The 18,104-nt window shown below is 40.5% G+C and overlaps 2 protein-coding genes and 1 non-coding gene across 5 annotated transcripts in view; 1 reads left to right on the top strand and 2 right to left on the bottom strand.

Annotated features, from left to right (window-relative positions):
* The first annotated feature begins 533 nt into the window (after positions 1-533).
* Positions 534-18,104, top strand: part of LOC129770256 (uncharacterized) — a 41,250-nt gene continuing 23,679 nt past the window's right edge. For all 3 annotated transcript variants that reach the window (XM_055772970.1, XM_055772986.1, XM_055772978.1), the window contains exon 1: positions 534-960. In XM_055772970.1, coding sequence (XP_055628945.1) covers positions 677-960 — 284 coding nt within the window. In that variant the 5' untranslated portion in view covers positions 534-676. The remainder of the gene's footprint in view (positions 961-18,104) is intronic.
* Positions 1,449-1,546, bottom strand: Trnay-gua (transfer RNA tyrosine (anticodon GUA)). The gene is made up of 2 exons: positions 1,510-1,546; positions 1,449-1,484 (listed from the first exon to the last, which is right to left on the bottom strand). It is a non-coding gene; the product is annotated as a tRNA-Tyr (tRNA).
* Positions 9,634-12,723, bottom strand: LOC129770276 (uncharacterized). The gene is made up of 2 exons (XM_055772999.1): positions 12,619-12,723; positions 9,634-12,219 (listed from the first exon to the last, which is right to left on the bottom strand). Exons 1-2 carry the CDS (start codon positions 12,675-12,677, stop codon positions 11,277-11,279), a joined length of 1,002 nt encoding a protein of 333 aa, XP_055628974.1. The 5' UTR covers positions 12,678-12,723; the 3' UTR covers positions 9,634-11,276.

Raw genomic sequence — 18,104 nt, 5'->3', positions numbered from 1 at the left:
CTCAAGCTCAAGCTTGCTAAAATGTCTCAATGGTAATTGGCACAAGCGTAACTCGCGCACAACAACAAAGGCTATTAAAACTCAAACAGTCACACTGTGTCTAACGGTGAATTCCACTTTGTATTGTGAATCGTGTACTTAATCATTCCAGTCCGCACTTTTCCCACGATTTCCGCTGCCGTAGAATCGCCAAACGACCAAACTGATTTCCATTTTCCCGGGGTGTGACGAAATGCGCTCACTGCTGTACCCGCGTGTCGTGACGCTAATATGTGTTGTTGTTTGTATTTTTCTTTCTCTTCTGCTTCATTTGCTTCACCGCTGCTGCTGCTGTCGTGAATTCGAAATTCGATCGAAGCGAGGGAGCGCGTGATTAATAGTGGTTTAGTCGGTGCTCTTTCTCCGATACACTTTTAAACTCTCTACACTCTCTGTCTTTCTCCAGGGTTGGGTCTATACGCGTACGTATGAGCGGCTCGAATCGAGCTGTTTTGAGGCGCGCGGTGCGGTCGCTGACTGCGTTTCCGTCGAGCGCAGCAACACCATCAGTCCGTACTCACATTTCATCGCGTAAGCATCTCATTAACGTCGAGGTTGCTACGGGAAAAAGTGGCACAACCAAGTGCCTGCCTGCCTACCTGCATGTTTTGTTGTGGTTCATTTGTGATTTCATGCAATGGCATCGCCACAGCTTCTGTTGCTGCTGATGGCAGGATTAACAGCGTTGATACCAGATGGTCACCCGATGCCCGTCGACCAGGATGCCACCTGTAGCTATCTGGATCGTCACCAGTACCTGGAGCCGGGCAGCTCCGACCCGATGGTGGAGGAGGAATTTCGCGGCCATATCACAGTGATTTACAGTGTGGCTCCACCGAAACCGTTTCTAACGCGGCGCATCTACAGCGAGCGTGACCCGATCTATTACAACAAAATCCTATACGATGAGCAGATTCAGCTGTAAGTTGTTCCGGCTGAGTGAGTATGAATATCATTGGGCCATTCCCATTTCTCCCTTGAAGCGACGGTTACTATTGCTGTGTTATTGATTGCTGCGGTTCGTGGCGTTCAATGATGGTAATCAATAACAATTAACGACTCAATAAATGTGTTCCTCCGATCCACCCATTCATCCGTTCGTCGGTAAAATTGCCTTGTCGCGAAGGTTCGAAGCAATTAAACAAGTGTAACAAACGGAGCAATCCCTTGCCTGCTCTTCTTGCGTTTACTGTTGGTGATTCTGCTGCAAGCCGCTTGTTGATGACGCTCTGTGTATGTAAACTGCAGTTATTCTCATCATTCTCCGCGATTGCGCCGCGGCTCTCTTAGTTGTGTAGTTGTGTGCTTTTCTCTCGCGCTTATTACAAAACAAACTCATTTTTCGCTCTTGTATTGACGGCAGTTTGTTTACAAAACAAAATGCAACGCGTTGTAGAAAAAAAGAAATATCCTTCGAGCCGGATTTGAACCAGCGACCTATGGATTACTATCATGTTTTAAACTCTACAGCTACAGTCCACCGCTCTACCAACTGAGCTATCGAAGGGTGTGTGGGATCTGATGGCAAGAGAGATATTGTTAAATATGATTCGAGCATTGACAAAATGATGAAATAAGGAAAGAAAAATCGATAATTCTCATTTGTAGCGACGAGAATCGTTGCCAATTTTTTTTTATTTTTCAGTTTTTGAAGAGTTTATTGACGATCTAACGTACAAATCTACACCTAGGCGGCGCTGCGGCGAAAGTGATGATGGTTTTAAATTTTGCCATATGAGCTTATGGAAGGTTTGTAGTTCTTCCCATAAATTACAATGTTATAATCATAAAAGAATATTTGATTGCGATGAGTTTGTAAGAAATTTAATTCTGCGCAATTTTATATATAACATGTTATTTATTTACCTCTTTCAGTAGTGAAAACTATAAAAATGTTGACAATCGTTGAATTAAAGAAGGAAATTCGAGAGCACAATCAAACACAAGTAGAAAAATGCACGATTCCTGCATGTGAGAACTACCTTGGAAAGCCCGGAAGTAAAATATACGTGATTTGTTTTTTGAGTTTTAGGTTACATTAGCATCATTTTCTTAGTTCAAAAACAAAATCCAGATGTCGCACCGATCGTTTATGTTTTGCGTTAGATCGCCAATAGTTTTGCTGCCGCACATGTTGGGTAAAAAACTATTTTAGCACACGCTCCACCTCTTCCTCAGTGGACAAGCTCGATTGATTACAGGGGCTGTCCACATACCATGTGGACATAAAAAGCATGGTTTTAGACACCCCCCTCCCCCTCCGTGGACAAGCGTTGACATTACTAACACCTCACCCCCCCCCCCTCCTTGTTGTCCACGTGGACATTCCTACAGTTTTTGGAAAAAAATCAAGAAAATTCAATTTTTTCGCTCAAATTTTATTTCGAGTTTAACTCTACTTTCTATTCCATGTTTTATTCATATTATCCATATGTGAATCCATATTCTATTCCATATTATCCATATCAAAATATCACTTGGGAATTTACTTCCAAATATTTTTATTAAAATTGGATCGCTGTTTGTGTTTTCAAAAAATCAGACAACGAAATCAGGCTCTTTGAAAACATCGAGACTAGTGGCTTGGTAAAAGCTCATAACACAGATTTGCTCCCAGACCCACCAGACCCAGACCGTGACTTCCTTCAGGCGAAAACCTGCTTTGGGGTTCAATTAACATGTCCAAGATTTCTTTAACTCAACATAATTGTGATTGATTTGCCCTTCACAGTTCGCTACAAATATGTATTTCCGTTGCATTTATGAAACGAATTGCACCTTGAGATGCGTTCCGGAATTCGATTAGATTTGCCATTAGCACAATGTCGCATTCTCTAATCTGATCGAGTCAAATCCCATCGGGTTGTACGAATGTTGCAACCTTGGATTGCAGAATGCAAAAGTTGATCTCGTTCGGATTGCGGTATGTTAAATCCGATCGGGATCCGGAATATGGGTTAATAGGTAGTCCATACATTGAAGCGCTTTTCTTACCCATGCTTCATCAGGTGCTCATGAACGGTGGTTTTAGAGAACTATAACAAATCTACTAATACATGTGTCGTGTATCGAGCATTAATCTTGATAAGTGTCTCGATTTGATTGTCATCAGTAGCAACATGAACTTTTCATACAACCTAATACAGGGAAACTTCGATATAACGTACCCTCGATATAACGTCACTCGATATAACGTACACATTTCCAAAGTGTAAAGGAAAAAATTTTTCAATATTTTTTTTCTGATAGAACAATAAATTATCTGTATTGTGATGCTAAGACAAGTTTTGTACCTTCAATCAATCCCAAAATACAGCTGGTTTTATGATTTCGGATTCTAAATGAATCAAGCTTTACTCAACAGTACGAAGGGAAACATCATGAGAAAGGCTGGGTTCGTCTTCTGATTGAAGCTATTCATTAACTGTACTAAAACAGCAACACAATAATGTATTATAGACTACGTTTGTGAGTACTTTATTGTGCTTCGATAACGTACAATTCGATACAACGTACAATTTTGAAAGTGAAATGTACGTTATATCGAAGTTTACCTGTAGAATGATATTATAAGAATTACCAGATATCAATAAAAAACATCAATGCAAGAAATAGATCTCCAGAGATGCTGTCCGTGCAGTTATGCAGTGGCGTAGCGTGACCAATCAACCCTTGTTATCAAGTTTTTTTGTGTTTTTCAAAACTGTAGGCAGCGTTTGTTGAAAGATTTCATTATGATTTTTACTAGTCCAATGATTGGAATCGTCCACGTTAATTTCAGGGGCATTCAATTACCTACGGAATATTGGGATCTCTAACGAAAACTCACTTTCTGAAACTTCGTCGTATTAATTTCCCAGTTGCAGAATCAACGTTTTTAGTTCACTGTCAGATGTTAACAACATGCTCTAGCATTCACGCATTATTTTTTTCAGTCATTTTTAGTCTAGTTCTTCTACCTAGCTCGTTCATCTGATGACGGATTTTCTTTTCAGCAGCAAACCCGTAATCGTTGAATGGTCTTTTCGGTTGAATCGCGAATTGAAGGCGATGGAATTGTATGCCGCAAAGAATGTGATTGTGGTGCTCGAAGATTACAATCGTCACAAAACCTCAGAGCTCCATAGAGAGATAGTGGGTTCTCGTCAAGTGGATATTGAAGAAAACGCAAAAAAAAGACGGGTGGGTAATGTCGGGGACATAATCGGAGTGACGTAGGACTATACAAAGGGGACAGCTTTTGCAAAATATATATTTCGAATATATTTCTTTATTTTCTTCTCCTACGTGAATACCTACCTATCTACCTGAAAAATGGATTAGTTTACTGTTTACTCTTTATGAACATGTTGGGGGTTCTGCGTTTTTTTTACAAACTTGATTCTTGTTTTTTTTTCTGAAGGCTTTGTACTTATTAAATGTTTAACGCCGGGTATCTTTCGCTGTATGCACATATCGTACAATCAAAATGATGGCTGTGATAGGAAATGCATAGGTGGTCATCAGCTTATTCACTATCGTATATTTCACTATTGAGCACATTACCGTACCTCAAACTGTGGTTTCGGAGACGACTGAATTGTAAGATTTGTAGTCTCCGCAAACAAAGTAAATAAAAATGAAAAAGAACTGTGGTTTTGGAGGCGAACTCTACGATCTGTCGAGAAATAAACGAGCTAGAAGCGTTCTGAAAAACCAACTGTGAAAACTGAATGATCAATTTAAAAGACCCCAACCACCAATAAGTTCAAGAACAAGCATAAACAAAATAAATCAGTTTATATTATATGTCATATTATGTCACTTTAGAATGCATTGGTATTGTGAATAACTTTTAATAACTCTTCTTTGAATGGTGCTTTTAATGGCCCTGAAGAGCGCCGTGTTTTACGGTGGCTGGTTTTGCCACCAAAGCACTCTGTATAAACAAACTTTATCCTTTTTCTACCTGCTGCCTGTCGTGACCAGGGTCCCGCAATTTGGACGCCATCTTAAAATTCAGATTGCTTCGATCTGAAAGACACTTTACACCCCAAAAATCGTACACAGAATGAGCTCTCGCCTCGATGCTATGCATCATCCAACCTCGAGAATCGAATTCTCTCGCGCTTAATTATCTCTCTGGGCTCTCGTTTTCCTGAAGTGATGCCAGATTTACGGCAACTCGTAAATATTCGAAATGTGACCGTATATTGTAGAAGCTGGTACTTGAAGACAATCTTCAATATTATTGTGTTTTCCTTTTATTGCACGGGATTTTATTTCTTTATGCGTTTATCTTCGTACCCAATAAAATTCCTTTCTAAACATAAATGGAGCTCTCTGAAACCATTGTCGTTCATCCTTTTCAATATTTTTAACATCTATGGGGAAAGTCCGCCAAAAATCTGAACTCCCTGTTCTCACATCGGAGTAAAGAGAATCATTCTCTTCTCTTCGGCTCGCCCTTCGGCAATCATCGTTCTCTTCGAACATCTCTCCTTCCGGTAGAACTTACGTTTAAGAAACTGTGTTTTCCGACACTGTTATTTTGAGTGTACAAGAAATGGGTTAATTGCAAACTGAAGGAATTAATTATATATATAGCTGTATATTATTTTATGTCAGCTTTATTTCCCACAATACCTCCCTTCTCTACTCTCCCCATTACCGTTGAATAAATGACCATTTTTTTATTAAAGAGATTTTCAGCCAAAGGCTGGTTCATCTCAGCGAATTATCATTGAATGTCCGGAAAATCAATTATTATTGACTTACGTTTATTAGAAGTTTCGCATCTCTAGCACGTTTAACGGGTTTCTTTTTTCATAATTACAACGTATCAAACCATTTGCACAATAATGTATATTTTTCAGTTCAGTACATCTGAAAACGTCCAAAATCATCGTAATTATACATAATTGATTTTCAACTGGAAATTTACACTAAGTAGCGTATGTTGAGTGTATATAAAACGTGAATATATTACCACCACTATACCCTGACTCTTTAACTCTTGCTTCACATTGCATTAGAGTAGCCCATTCCTGAGAATCACTTGTCTAGATAAGAGAAGCTGACGTTTGTGACGTTTAAACTATCAACTGTCAATCGTGTATATTTAATTTGTTTACTTGTAGTTCTGTACGTGCAAATTTATTTTGTGCTTCAAAACAAAGTATGCCAAATAATAGTATAAGAAAATAAAAGAACAAATGTAAATGCATGTGAATATTTAAATGATTAATAAAGTAGTGTTCAGCTTTTCTAAATTCGTGTGTGTTTTTCAGTTCAGCTTCATTAGTAGTTTTGTTGAGTGAAAATTTCTCACTGGAAAACTCTGTAAACGAAGTCATCGAATCTTGCCGGTTTCTTCATAGCTGCTCTCCGACGAAGTGTCGGTCGATTATCTTCCAGGTGTTTCTCTTCTGCCACGATATCTAATGCGGTGTGATCCGAATTCAGAGCTGTTGCATCGCCAGGTGGTGCCTGAGACGGAGCCTTCTTAAGGTCGTTGATACTTCTAGCGTATTGAATTCCGTTGCTACTTGCAACTACCATCTTTGATCCTTCTTGTGCTACGACGGTATATCGTTCGGAAGAAAATGTGGGATCTACTTTGGATTTCTTTTGCTGCTTGACCAAAACCGTGTCACCGACCTGAATGTCCGAAGATGTGGCTCCTCTTGCCCGGTCCGCGTGTTTAGTGCTGATGAACTTTTGTTCGGTATCTCTTTCCCGAATCTGTTCACGGTCCAACTTCTTGTCGCTCGAACTAGACCAAAGACTTGGAAATGTACCTCTAAACTTCCAACCGACGAGAAGTTCGAAAGGAGTTACTTTTAATCGTGAATGCGGAATTAGCGTATTGTGATTGTGCACAAATGTTTCCAAAGCTTTCCTCCAATTTTTGCCCTCGATTTTCGCAGCCGACAATGTCTTGATAATTGGCTGATTATACCTTTCAACCAGTCCATTCGACTGGGGGCTCAAGGGAATGGATTTACGCACATTGACACCTTTCTCCTGCCAGAAACTGCAAAATGTTGAACTTTGGAAAGGTGGCCCGTTATCGCTCTGGATCGCACGTGGCAATCCCCAGCGCTTGAAAATGTCCTGTAGAGCCGAATTAGTTGCGTCCGCCGTTATGCGATGCATTTCAACCACAAACAAAAACCTGGAGTATGTGTCAACCACCATGAGAAATTCGCCTGACCCAAATTCGGGAACCATGAGAAAATCTATCTGAATAATTTCCCATGGCCCATCCGGAAGCTCACGTGATACTAATGGTACTGGAGGATTTTTTTTAGATAACAGCGCACAAGTTTCACAATTTTTAATGAATTTCTCTGTTTCAGCACACATTCTTGGCCACCAGAAAAAATCCCTCATTATGCGCTTCATGGCAATTTCGCCAATGTGTCCGCTATGGGCTGATTCTATGGCTTTCGATCTCAACGCTTTTGGTAGGATGATTCGATCCCCTTTGCACAGTAACGCTCCGATACAGTGGATGTTCTTCTTATGTGCTTCGTACATTCGCAATTCACTGGGCCAATCGTCGCGTTGCAGGGCAGACCGTAGATTCTCCATCTCTTCGTCTTGTTCCGAGCTTAATTCTATCTCGCTTAACGTAACCTCCATACAACCTGCATCCAAAGTGCACAACAAATGGCTACCATTTTCACCTTCGAAAGGCTCTGCTTCTTGAGAATCGCGAATCAATCTCGACAGTGCGTCCGCCACGTTGTCTTCTCCTCTGACCCTCTCTATCTTGAAATCATACGGTTGAAGCCTCAACGCGTATCCTTCGGATCTGGTGAATGCTCGTTTGCCAATGCGGAAGTTGGAATGATAGATGAATTCATTTGCGGAAGCATCCGATCGAACAATGAAAGATCTACCTGTTAGATAGAACGTGAAGCGTTCAATACCCCATACAACGGCCAAAGCTTCTCTGTGCGATTGAGGGTAGTTCCGCTCTGATGCTGTGAGTGCTTTTGAAGCACATGCAATTATTCTGGGAGTATCATTCGAATCGTATTGCACCAACACAGCCCCCAACCCAACTGGAGACGCATCGACAAAAAGTTCTGTCTTGTCAGAATTACTAAAGTACCCAAATGTATTAATTGCCTGTATCATATCGGTTTGCAGGGATACAAACTCGGCTTCCTCAACATCGGTCCAATGAAATTCCGCAGCATTGGCTAAGATTCTTAAGTGTTCTGTCTTCGTGGCTCGGTGAATGAGAAACTTGTCAACGAAAGTTATAAGCCCTAGAAAGCTTTTGACCTCGGCACAGGACGTAGGACGCCTGAAATTCTTGATTGCGCTCAGTTTCTCTTGTTCAATCCTCCAACCAGTAGCGCTTAGTTCGAACCCGAGAAATTTGACCTTTTGACTACTGAAAATGCATTTTTCAAAGTTTACCTTCACGTTATGGTCTCTTAATCTGTTTTGAACTTCTTCGAGATTCTTATCATGTTCCTCTTTTGTTCTCCCGAAAATCAGTATGTCGTCCAGATAGTTGCACACTCCCTCGCATCCGACTAGAATAGTACGCTCCATAACCTCTTGGAAAATATCCGGGGAGTTGCATAGTCCAAAAGGTAATCTAGCATAGCGATACATGCCGAACTCAGTCATAAAGTTTGTCAAATGTCGTTCAATGTGAAAGAATGCGCTCGATAAATCTATAGTCGAAAACCAATTTGCTCTTTCTAGTTTTGCGAGAATTTTCTCTAAGGTGGGCATAGCGTACGGGCAACGGAGTATATAACGATTGGGTCCTCTGAGATCAATGACTAGCCGGAAGTCACTTAGGCCCTTCGGAACAACTAGCATTGACGAGCAGAACGATGTGTTCATCGGCTCCTTGACGCACTTGATAATCCCTGCTGCTGTTAGTTCATCAAGTCGTTGACCAACTGCTTGTTTCATTGCGACAGGAACATTCATGAAGATGTTGCGGCATGGAGGTTTTGATGTATCGTATCTAATCCTGATTGGAGGTATATTAAATTTTGGAAATGGCTCTTGTGATTCAATGAACGCCATCCTTTGCCATTTATCGCTTAAATCAGTATGGTCGTTTCTGCTGAGAGGAACATTCAACCCAAGCATCAATATGCTATACCTGATCGCTGTGGCCCTGCCTAACAGCGAGCGAAGTTCTCTTACCACATAGAATTTCTCCAATAATACTGGGCGATCATCCGATACGTACAGGAGTGCTTCGAAGGTACACTGGACCTGTATGCCTTCCGATGATGCGTAAGCCTTCAAAGGACGGTCAGTTCCTTGTTGAATGTTGTGTAATTCTCCACTGTATTGTGTATTCGCAATCAACCGTTCAAATACGGAATCCGTGACTGTGTTTACCTGGGCACCAGAATCGATCAGGAACTCACAATTCATTCCAGCCACACTAGCATTTACGATGCCGTTATCACTTTGCACACACACCGCAAAAGCTTCTGCGTTCGACTCCAACAACTTGCAAACCTATTGAAAATAATTTAATTAGACCTGTGCACAAAATTTGTCATCTGGGTGGGCTGAATAGTTACATACAAATCCGTAAGGTAAGTTTAACAATTGCAACTGCTTTATTATTCAATTTCAAAGTATCAAGTTCAAAATACAGATTTGAGTTCAAACATATTGTTTCAGACATATGCCCACCGATTAGGATGATGTAGATAAAACATCGCTTACAGTTCTCTCAGTGTTTTCCTCGTTAGGCTTTGCTTCTGGTTTGGTGCTGACTATCGCTACTTCTGAAGAATGCATAATTCGCTCCCGGGAATCCGATAGTTGTCCGCCCTTCGGTGGAACTGGTTGATTGCACGCCCTCAACAAATGACCCTTGACGCCGCAGTTGTGACAGGTCATTTCGATCGCAAAACATCGTTCAGCAGAATGGTAGATACTGTTGCATCGAGTACAGCGCTCCGGGACCTGGGAGCTCGAATTTCGCCAACTCATACCTCCCCTGAATACACGTTGCCCACGTCCACCCCGTCGATTGAAGCTTTGATTTGAGGTGTTTATGGAGGCTGTGTTACAAGCAGAGATGCCAACCTTCCTGATTTTTCAGGATTTCCCAGACTTTTTGGCACGCTCCCTGATATCCTGACAAACACTCAATTTTCCCTGATTTTTATAAAATGATCCTGATTTTCCCTGATTTTTTTCTTTTTGCTTTTTGCATTTTTTACTTTTTATTTTTTGGTCAGAAAAAAAAATCCATATAAATATACTGGGAGTTTTGCTGGTTGTATATGAAAACTGTCATAATAGTCTACATAAAAAAGCTCTACGATCCGCGCTTATATAATTTTTACTTTTTCTTTCGATTATACTTTTCGCATTTTCGAAGGTACAATGTCGACATTTTTTGAATTTTGAAGTTAACGTGAAAGAAATATAATCTATAAGAATCATATGCCCGAAGGTTCTTGCAATTCAATCTCAATAAAACGAAGATTAGAAACAGAATTGGAACGAAAACGATGAAAGGAATATTAGCGACCAAAAATTATGTACAGTTAAATAAAAACGATACAGGTTTCATTACATGTTCGCAGCAAATAACATCCAATTTACAAGAATTTTAGAAGTAAGAATGTGTAAGCATCTTTTTTATTAAACTGTAATTATTATTAAAAAGTGTTTTATTTCTTGAAGAAAATATATTAAATTGTTTGTAAAGCAAGAAGTTGTAAGAATGATCCGTGAGACACGACAAATGAATTAGCAGGTACACTACATATGTTTAAAATCTCCGTTCATGTGCATCAGTTGAAACATGGTTACGTAAATCGTTACGACTTGTGCGTTTCATCTATGCATCGATTTTTTTTAAGCAAATCGTGGCGGGTGATGAAAACAGGTCATTTTAAATAATCAGACTGACCCGGTCTTCACCTGAAAAACAATTATGATCTGGTTCAGGTGGTATTGAAGAGGAATTCTGTATTGTGAGTTTCTACCAAGCAACCAGTCGATACATTCCCACAAATACTGCTCCCAACTGAACAAATTAGCTTCCATAATTAAATAATGTTTAGAATTGTTAGGCTACCTGAAAGATTTCAGCACTTCCTGAATTGTTTGCAAAACAACACTGTGCATATAAAATTCAAAAAATAATACTTTTGTTTTCTCAAAAATGGGTACGAACTTTCCGGACAACCCAATATGAGCTATCCTGATTTTCCCTGATTTTTTTTTTCATTCTCCCTGATTTTTCAAAAAAATAGTTGGCAACCCTGGTTACAAGCACCGTACCGTGGTATTTCAGCTACAGTACGAACAGCGTTCACTGCAATCACTGGCATCCCTGTAACGGCTTGCTTCTTAGACACATATTCCTCGTTTAAACGTATTGTCTCAATCTCCCGTACTTTGTTAATGAGATCCGTGATGGATCCTTTACGATTCATCATTTTAAGAGCTGCAATCCTCACCTCTTTGTGCTTCGCTTGCTCCGCCACGGTACTTAGAATTTCTTCAAATTGTTTGCCTTCCGCGTATTCGCATAGGCTTGCTGCTATCCCAACTCGTCGTATAAACCCCAGATCCGGCTCCTCTGGCTTTTGGGACATCAGTGCAAGCTTTCGGCGCTGAAGCATGACATCCGAGGTTGAGGTAAAGTATTTCTTCAGACGGAACAGAGCGTTAGAAAAAGGTTGAGTGTCTTGATTAGGGTCGTCGCTCGTTGACTCCGTCGCTCTATAAACTTCGAGGAGTTTTTGTCCTGCTCTAACTTTGAAGACCATATATTTTGTTGCTTCATCGCTGATGCCTGCTAACACCAATGAGCTTTCAAAAAGATCCACCCATGCATCAAAATCCAGCCTTGAAATTTCTTCTCCATCCATACTTGGCTTGCATTCGGGAACGTTTATTGATGATAGCGATATTTGATTTAAAGAAGAAACAAAGCGCGATAAATCAGCTGATGATTCACCTCGCTGGCCAACAGGGTGCTCGGTGCTGCAAGGTCCCAGGTCATTTTCAAATTCAACGCTATTGACATCTCCAAATTCGCTTCTTGCCGACGATAAGGTAGCTTGCAGTGAGCGGATCGTCTCTTGCGCTTTCATCAACTCTTCAGTAAGCTGATTTCTACTGGAATTGGCTTCCGATAGTTGCCTCATCGCCGTGTCTAATTTCGAGCTTCTCTTCTTTCTGTAAGTTATACAAGTGTTTTTTTTTTCGTTTTAGCCACTCATATTTTCAGTCACATGGCCATTATGTGATTACGGTGTACCATAGCAGATGCAGTTTCTTTGATGACTTTTCAATATTTTTTTTTTTTTTGTCATTTTCTTTTCCTCTTTGGCTTATCTTGGTTTTTTTTTTGCCAACCATGCTTACCATGCTGTTATAGTTTCTCTCCTTCCGGCTTACCTCCATTTTTTTTGCCGAAGGTGATCTTGGCTTACCTTTTCTTTTGCCGATTTCTATTGTCTATTCATATTTAACGTACTTCGACGTTACTCTTGCTCGCCAGAAAACTGCACCGCTATCGTAACCGTGTCACAATTTCACCACAAAATTTGGTTTTCATCTCTTCAGCATACTTACTTCGGAGGAGCGTCGACTACGCCATTGTCGTGACCAGGGTCCCGCAATTTGGACGCCATCTTAAAATTCAGATTGCTTCGATCTGAAAGACACTTTACACCCCAAAAATCGTACACAGAATGAGCTCTCGCCTCGATGCTATGCATTATCCAACCTCGAGAATCGAATTCTCTCGCGCTTAATTATCTCTCTGGGCTCTCGTTTTCCTGAAGTGATACCAGATTTACGGCAACTCGTAAATATTCGAAATGTGACCGTATATTGTAGAAGCTGGTACTTGAAGACAATCTTCAATATTATTGTGTTTTCCTTTTATTGCACGGGATTTTATTTCTTTATGCGTTTATCTTCGTACCCAATAAAATTCCTTTCTAAACATAAATGGAGCTCTCTGAAACCATTGTCGTTCATCCTTTTCAATATTTTTAACATCTATGGGGAAAGTCCGCCAAAAATCTGAACTCCCTGTTCTCACATCGGAGTAAAGAGAATCATTCTCTTCTCTTCGGCTCGCCCTTCGGCAATCATCGTTCTCTTCGAACATCTCTCCTTCCGGTAGAACTTACGTTTAAGAAACTGTGTTTTCCGACACTGTTATTTTGAGTGTACAAGAAATGGGTTAATTGCAAACTGAAGGAATTAATTATATATATAGCTGTATATTATTTTATGTCAGCTTTATTTCCCACACTGCCGTTTTGCGATTGCGTTTGCCACTCGCTGAAACTAGTTGTTGCCTCCGGTTCCCGGAATAAATCGCCACAGAAAACGACTGCAACAGAAACCACCGCTTATAAAATGTGTAGTAGGCTATAAATATTGTGGCGCGGTATTGTATTTCAAAACAAGAATTAACCGGGCAAACGTATCGCCCCAGGCAAACGTAACGCCCCGGGCAGACGTATACCGTCCGACGCTCGCTAGAGCTCGGTCGGACATTGCTAAAGGATCGTATCCTATGTTTCAAACTAACCGGGCAATCAGTGGATCCCAGGTTTGCGTGCGAGACACCGCCGCTTCCGACGGCGGGTCGGCGGTGGACTCGGATTGCGTCATCTTGGCGGCATGGGCCGCCTCGATTCCTTATCCTCGCCAAATGGGGACTTCGTCCCCATTACATTGTCCTCAGAATAAATTTCGAAAAACGAGAACAAGAGAATAAATTTATAATAGAAATGTGAGGCACATGATGTTTTTCCCGCGCCAAATATTTCTAGCCTACTACACTTTTTCTAAGCGGTTGTTTCTGTTGCAGTTGTTTACTGTGGCGATTTATTCCGGTCACCGTTGCCTCCGAACCGAATGTGCTCTGTTCTGTAGGCGGGTTTTCTTATTGTCGTGAGCAGCTTTGCAAGTCAACTCGAGCACTCCGGCGGCCGAAATTCTATAACCGCTATTAGGTATAGTAGTGCTCCGGCACCAATCCGTTGATGCGATGTGAAACGATGCCATACAACCACACAGATTTACGGTTTGAAAGAGAATGATATATTTTTCAGCGGATCCGCGCGTTTTGTACTTTAGCGGTACACGTTCACAAGATAGAGACAAATCGGCAGACTCAGCCAAAGGGGCGAGTCCAACGAGACGAACGAATGAGCGTTAATAGGCAGCGATGGCAAAAAAATACATTCATTACGATTTGTTCGCTCGTTGGATTCACATGCAGGCTAAAAAGGGTCCTTTTCAGGATCACAAAATTATCTTCAATCAAAAGAGTTTATTGTTTTGTTATCACTCGATATCCCCATCTTGTTCGGCTAAACCTTCCTGTTTAGCAATTTGTTGCCACTCGCCACAGCTTTCACAGTTGGAAAATTTCTTCCCATCCAGCTTTGTGACATGTTGTACAGTATATTACATTCAATGCGACGTGCTGAAGCACCACTAAGTGTCGCATTGGAGGCAATTTTAACCTGTAATTGAACATTTGCGATGACAGTGGTACAGTGTCGACTTTCAATGTGGGGTCATAATTTGGATCTCTATGTTTACAAAAATGTCCAACTAAATATGTCGCATTACATCTCCGTCCAATTAGCTAAATGTCGAACTAATTGTAAATTACTGTACTTTCAATCTGGAAACAATTTAAGAATTGGTGAAAATTGAATAATCAGGAAAGCCCCCAACTATCAATAAGCTCAGAACAACTGCCAAATTCACATACTCATCAGATCCTGGCAAACAAATTATGAAAAAATCAATTTGTGTTTTATTATTATTTTGGATATTATTTTAGAAAGCATTGAACTGTATTTCGTAAACTCTTTTTTGAAAGGTTTAATGGCCCTGATAAGCGCCGTGTTTTATGGAATGGTTCCAATTCAGAAAACTTAGTACTCGTGGTTTTGGAAAAAACCATTTCGAACGCCCTCGATGCCGTCTTGTTCTGGATTTGCCACCAAAGCAGATTGTATAAAGAACAAACTTTTTTCTTCTGCTACCTGCTGCCGTTTTGCGATTGCGTTTGCCACTCGCCACTCGCTGCAACTGCCTGTTGTCTTGATGTCCACCGAACCGAATGTGTTCTGTTCTGAATGCGGGTTTTCTTATCGTCACGAGCAGCATTGCCAGCTAACTCGATCACTTCGGCGGCCGAAACTATATAACGCCGGCTAGGTGGACTGGTGCACTGGTACTAACGCGCTCGGCCTAGCTACCCTTGCGGGGAACTCCAGATCAACACGGTTCGAGCGGGATTTTGCCTTTCCCTTCACTTTTCCTCCTTTACCATGTCCAGACATGGCTGCTTGGGTTGGTTTGTAGATGTGTTGTGATGCGAACCGATGTGGTGTACGGTTTGAATGAGAATGATCGTTACGGCAGCGGAGCGGGGATTTTTAAGCTGACTGGCTGGCTCGAGAATTACGCATGTGTGAGACTGCGACCAATGTTTCGTTCATTTTTTTCTTTTTCCATTCCAATCGTGCTTCATTCTATTTCGCTGCTGCTCTGGTTGCCCGTTTTGGTCGGTACGATTTGAGGAGCACAAAATGGACCAATCAAAAATGGGCACATAGTGCATTTTGACAATGCTTGATATTTCACAATTATTCAATTATTTATCTCAAGAAAAATGAAATGTTATTCGTTATGATAGATGCGTAGATATATTTCCCATCAATTGATGCAAAAACCTTTGCGATCTATTGAGAAATGCTCGAGTTATAAGCGTTCCAAATCTTGCATTTTTTCCTACTTGTTCAGTGCCTAGATTTCCATTTCACCCCCTTTATCTTCCGGTTAGACGTAGTCCTATGTCAAAAGACAGTTGATGAAGGAGGTCGTTACCCAAATCAGCAGTCTGATTTCCTATCTAAACAAAAATTGTTTTACATAGACCATATCATTTTCAATCTTGACGTGTGGGACAATTTCAAATATTCGATAATTGTGCGATGCAACCAGGAGTACTGTCGTACATAATCCCATATTGTTTCGATGATCTATTATCCAAAACTATTTTCTGCTTTACATGACCCATCAGGATTTTAATGAACTCGTTTTGCATCTCTAGAGAGAGATTAGATACTTGCGATATTTGATATTTTGTGGTTTGTCTTCCATTTTTCCAAACATCGGATATGTTCTTTAAATCTACACTATGCACACTACGCCACTGCAAATATGGAAGATTTTTTTTTTGTTCGTTTCAATTTTCAGAAAACCTGTAGAGATTTCAGAAATAGAAACGAAGCAGTTTTGTCATCAAGAGCAGAAGCTGAATCGAAACCCGCACTTAAGTCGTGATTTTCAATACTACAAAGACTCCTTTTATGTCTTTGGACGTCTTTGTCCTTACGGAATCCATGGGCCTCTATTATCGACTGGAATAAATTATTCGATCCAAGTTCATGTGCGTTTCTTTCAAATATACATTTCAAGAACAAGTTCAGTTTTATGAAAAAATATGGATGTTTGACCAGGCAACACTCTCAGGCAACTTAGTATTTTTTTTTATGAATACAGAATTCTCATGTAAATAGAGAACAGATCTCATTCAATTTTGACCATAAACATGAATGTTTTACATGAAAAATATTTACCGATTCCACGTGGACATTATCTAAAACCCCCTCTCCCTGGTCGTGGACAAGCGTGGACACTTTCGTAACACCTCCCCCCCCCTAAATTTGTCCAAATGGTATGTGGACAGCCCCATACCAAAAGCCAGCAGGCACCGATCTTGTTCTCCTGTTCATTGTGACCTCGCTGATTGATCACAGGAAACGGTCGATCTCCACACTCGATTTATGATTGACCTTCCTAACTTGTCCAACCACAGTATATCAACATGATCGTTGTCGCCAACGCAATACAAAACCTTTTCCGGCATCATTCGAAAAAACCTCAAAGGAAGCATTCCACTCCATATTTCGGCTCCAGCGTTTTGATCAGTCTTCAGAAAACAAACGCAACGCTGCGCTTGAGTTTAATTTTCATCAGCGCGCGCTCAAAGAAAACTCGTATTCTATCTTGGTGCGAAGAGCACAAAATTCATAAGCACGACAGCGCAAAATGTACCTGGCGCAGAACTCAGATACTAAATATTTCTTCTCACTTGTGTGATGCGCGTCTCATTCTATACACACACACACACACATACACATCAAATTCTAGCGCCCGCTTTGTCTTCGTTCGTTCTAAGCAAAGCATAAAAACAACAGCGCGCCCCCATTTGAACCGTATACGCTTGTGTGAAGAAAAATATCTCAACAGAGAGAGCAATCTAGTTTCAAGCGCGCAGTATAGAAATACGGCGCAAGCACGGTGCAAATTTTAGTGTAAAACTCAGCTTAACACTGGGCGCAAATCTCTGCGTAACAACGGCGCTGACAACCAAACATTTCATCTGTGTTTCGGAGCGTGCTCATTCGCCAAAGCGCATGTGTGCGCAAGGAGTGAGAGCTCAACTGGGTACAAAAATCTTGTTGCGCATCAGCACCGAGTTGCATTCTGAAGACTGGTTTTGATAATATGTTTTGTTTCCAAATCCTTATCGACCATCAGAGTCTAGATGACTTCCAAACTTCTCGTGTACACAACATACACTGGGGTAAATCGGATTGCAATTTTTACCCAATTATGTCCAAATTTAATATCGATTGATTTTTATAAGGACGTATCAAAAATCATTGATATAAAGCAATTCGGCTAAAAAAACAGAAAATTTTGACCCGACTGTCTCCGACTTAATACTTATGATGAAAGCTACCCAAAATAACAATTATGATAATACAAAAAATAACAAATATGATAAATTTAAATTAAGAATGATTTTTCAAAAAGGTGTACTCTGAATCATTGTTCTTTCTTTTAAAAATCGTAACTCAAAATCCAGACGTCTAATGAAAATTTGATGTTTGACAAAGTTATTTGAAAATTAATTAGCTATTTAGGATTACATTTAAAATACAAAGTTAAAAATCTTACTCAAAAATTGAATTTAACCCCTTAGCGTTTTTTTTTCGTACATCACACAT

Source organism: Toxorhynchites rutilus, chromosome 1, assembly GCF_029784135.1.
Source record: "Toxorhynchites rutilus septentrionalis strain SRP chromosome 1, ASM2978413v1, whole genome shotgun sequence".
Lineage (NCBI taxonomy): Eukaryota > Metazoa > Arthropoda > Insecta > Diptera > Culicidae > Toxorhynchites > Toxorhynchites rutilus.
The sequence above is the reverse complement of the archived record's forward strand: the minus strand, read 5'-3'. Positions and strand labels throughout refer to the sequence as shown.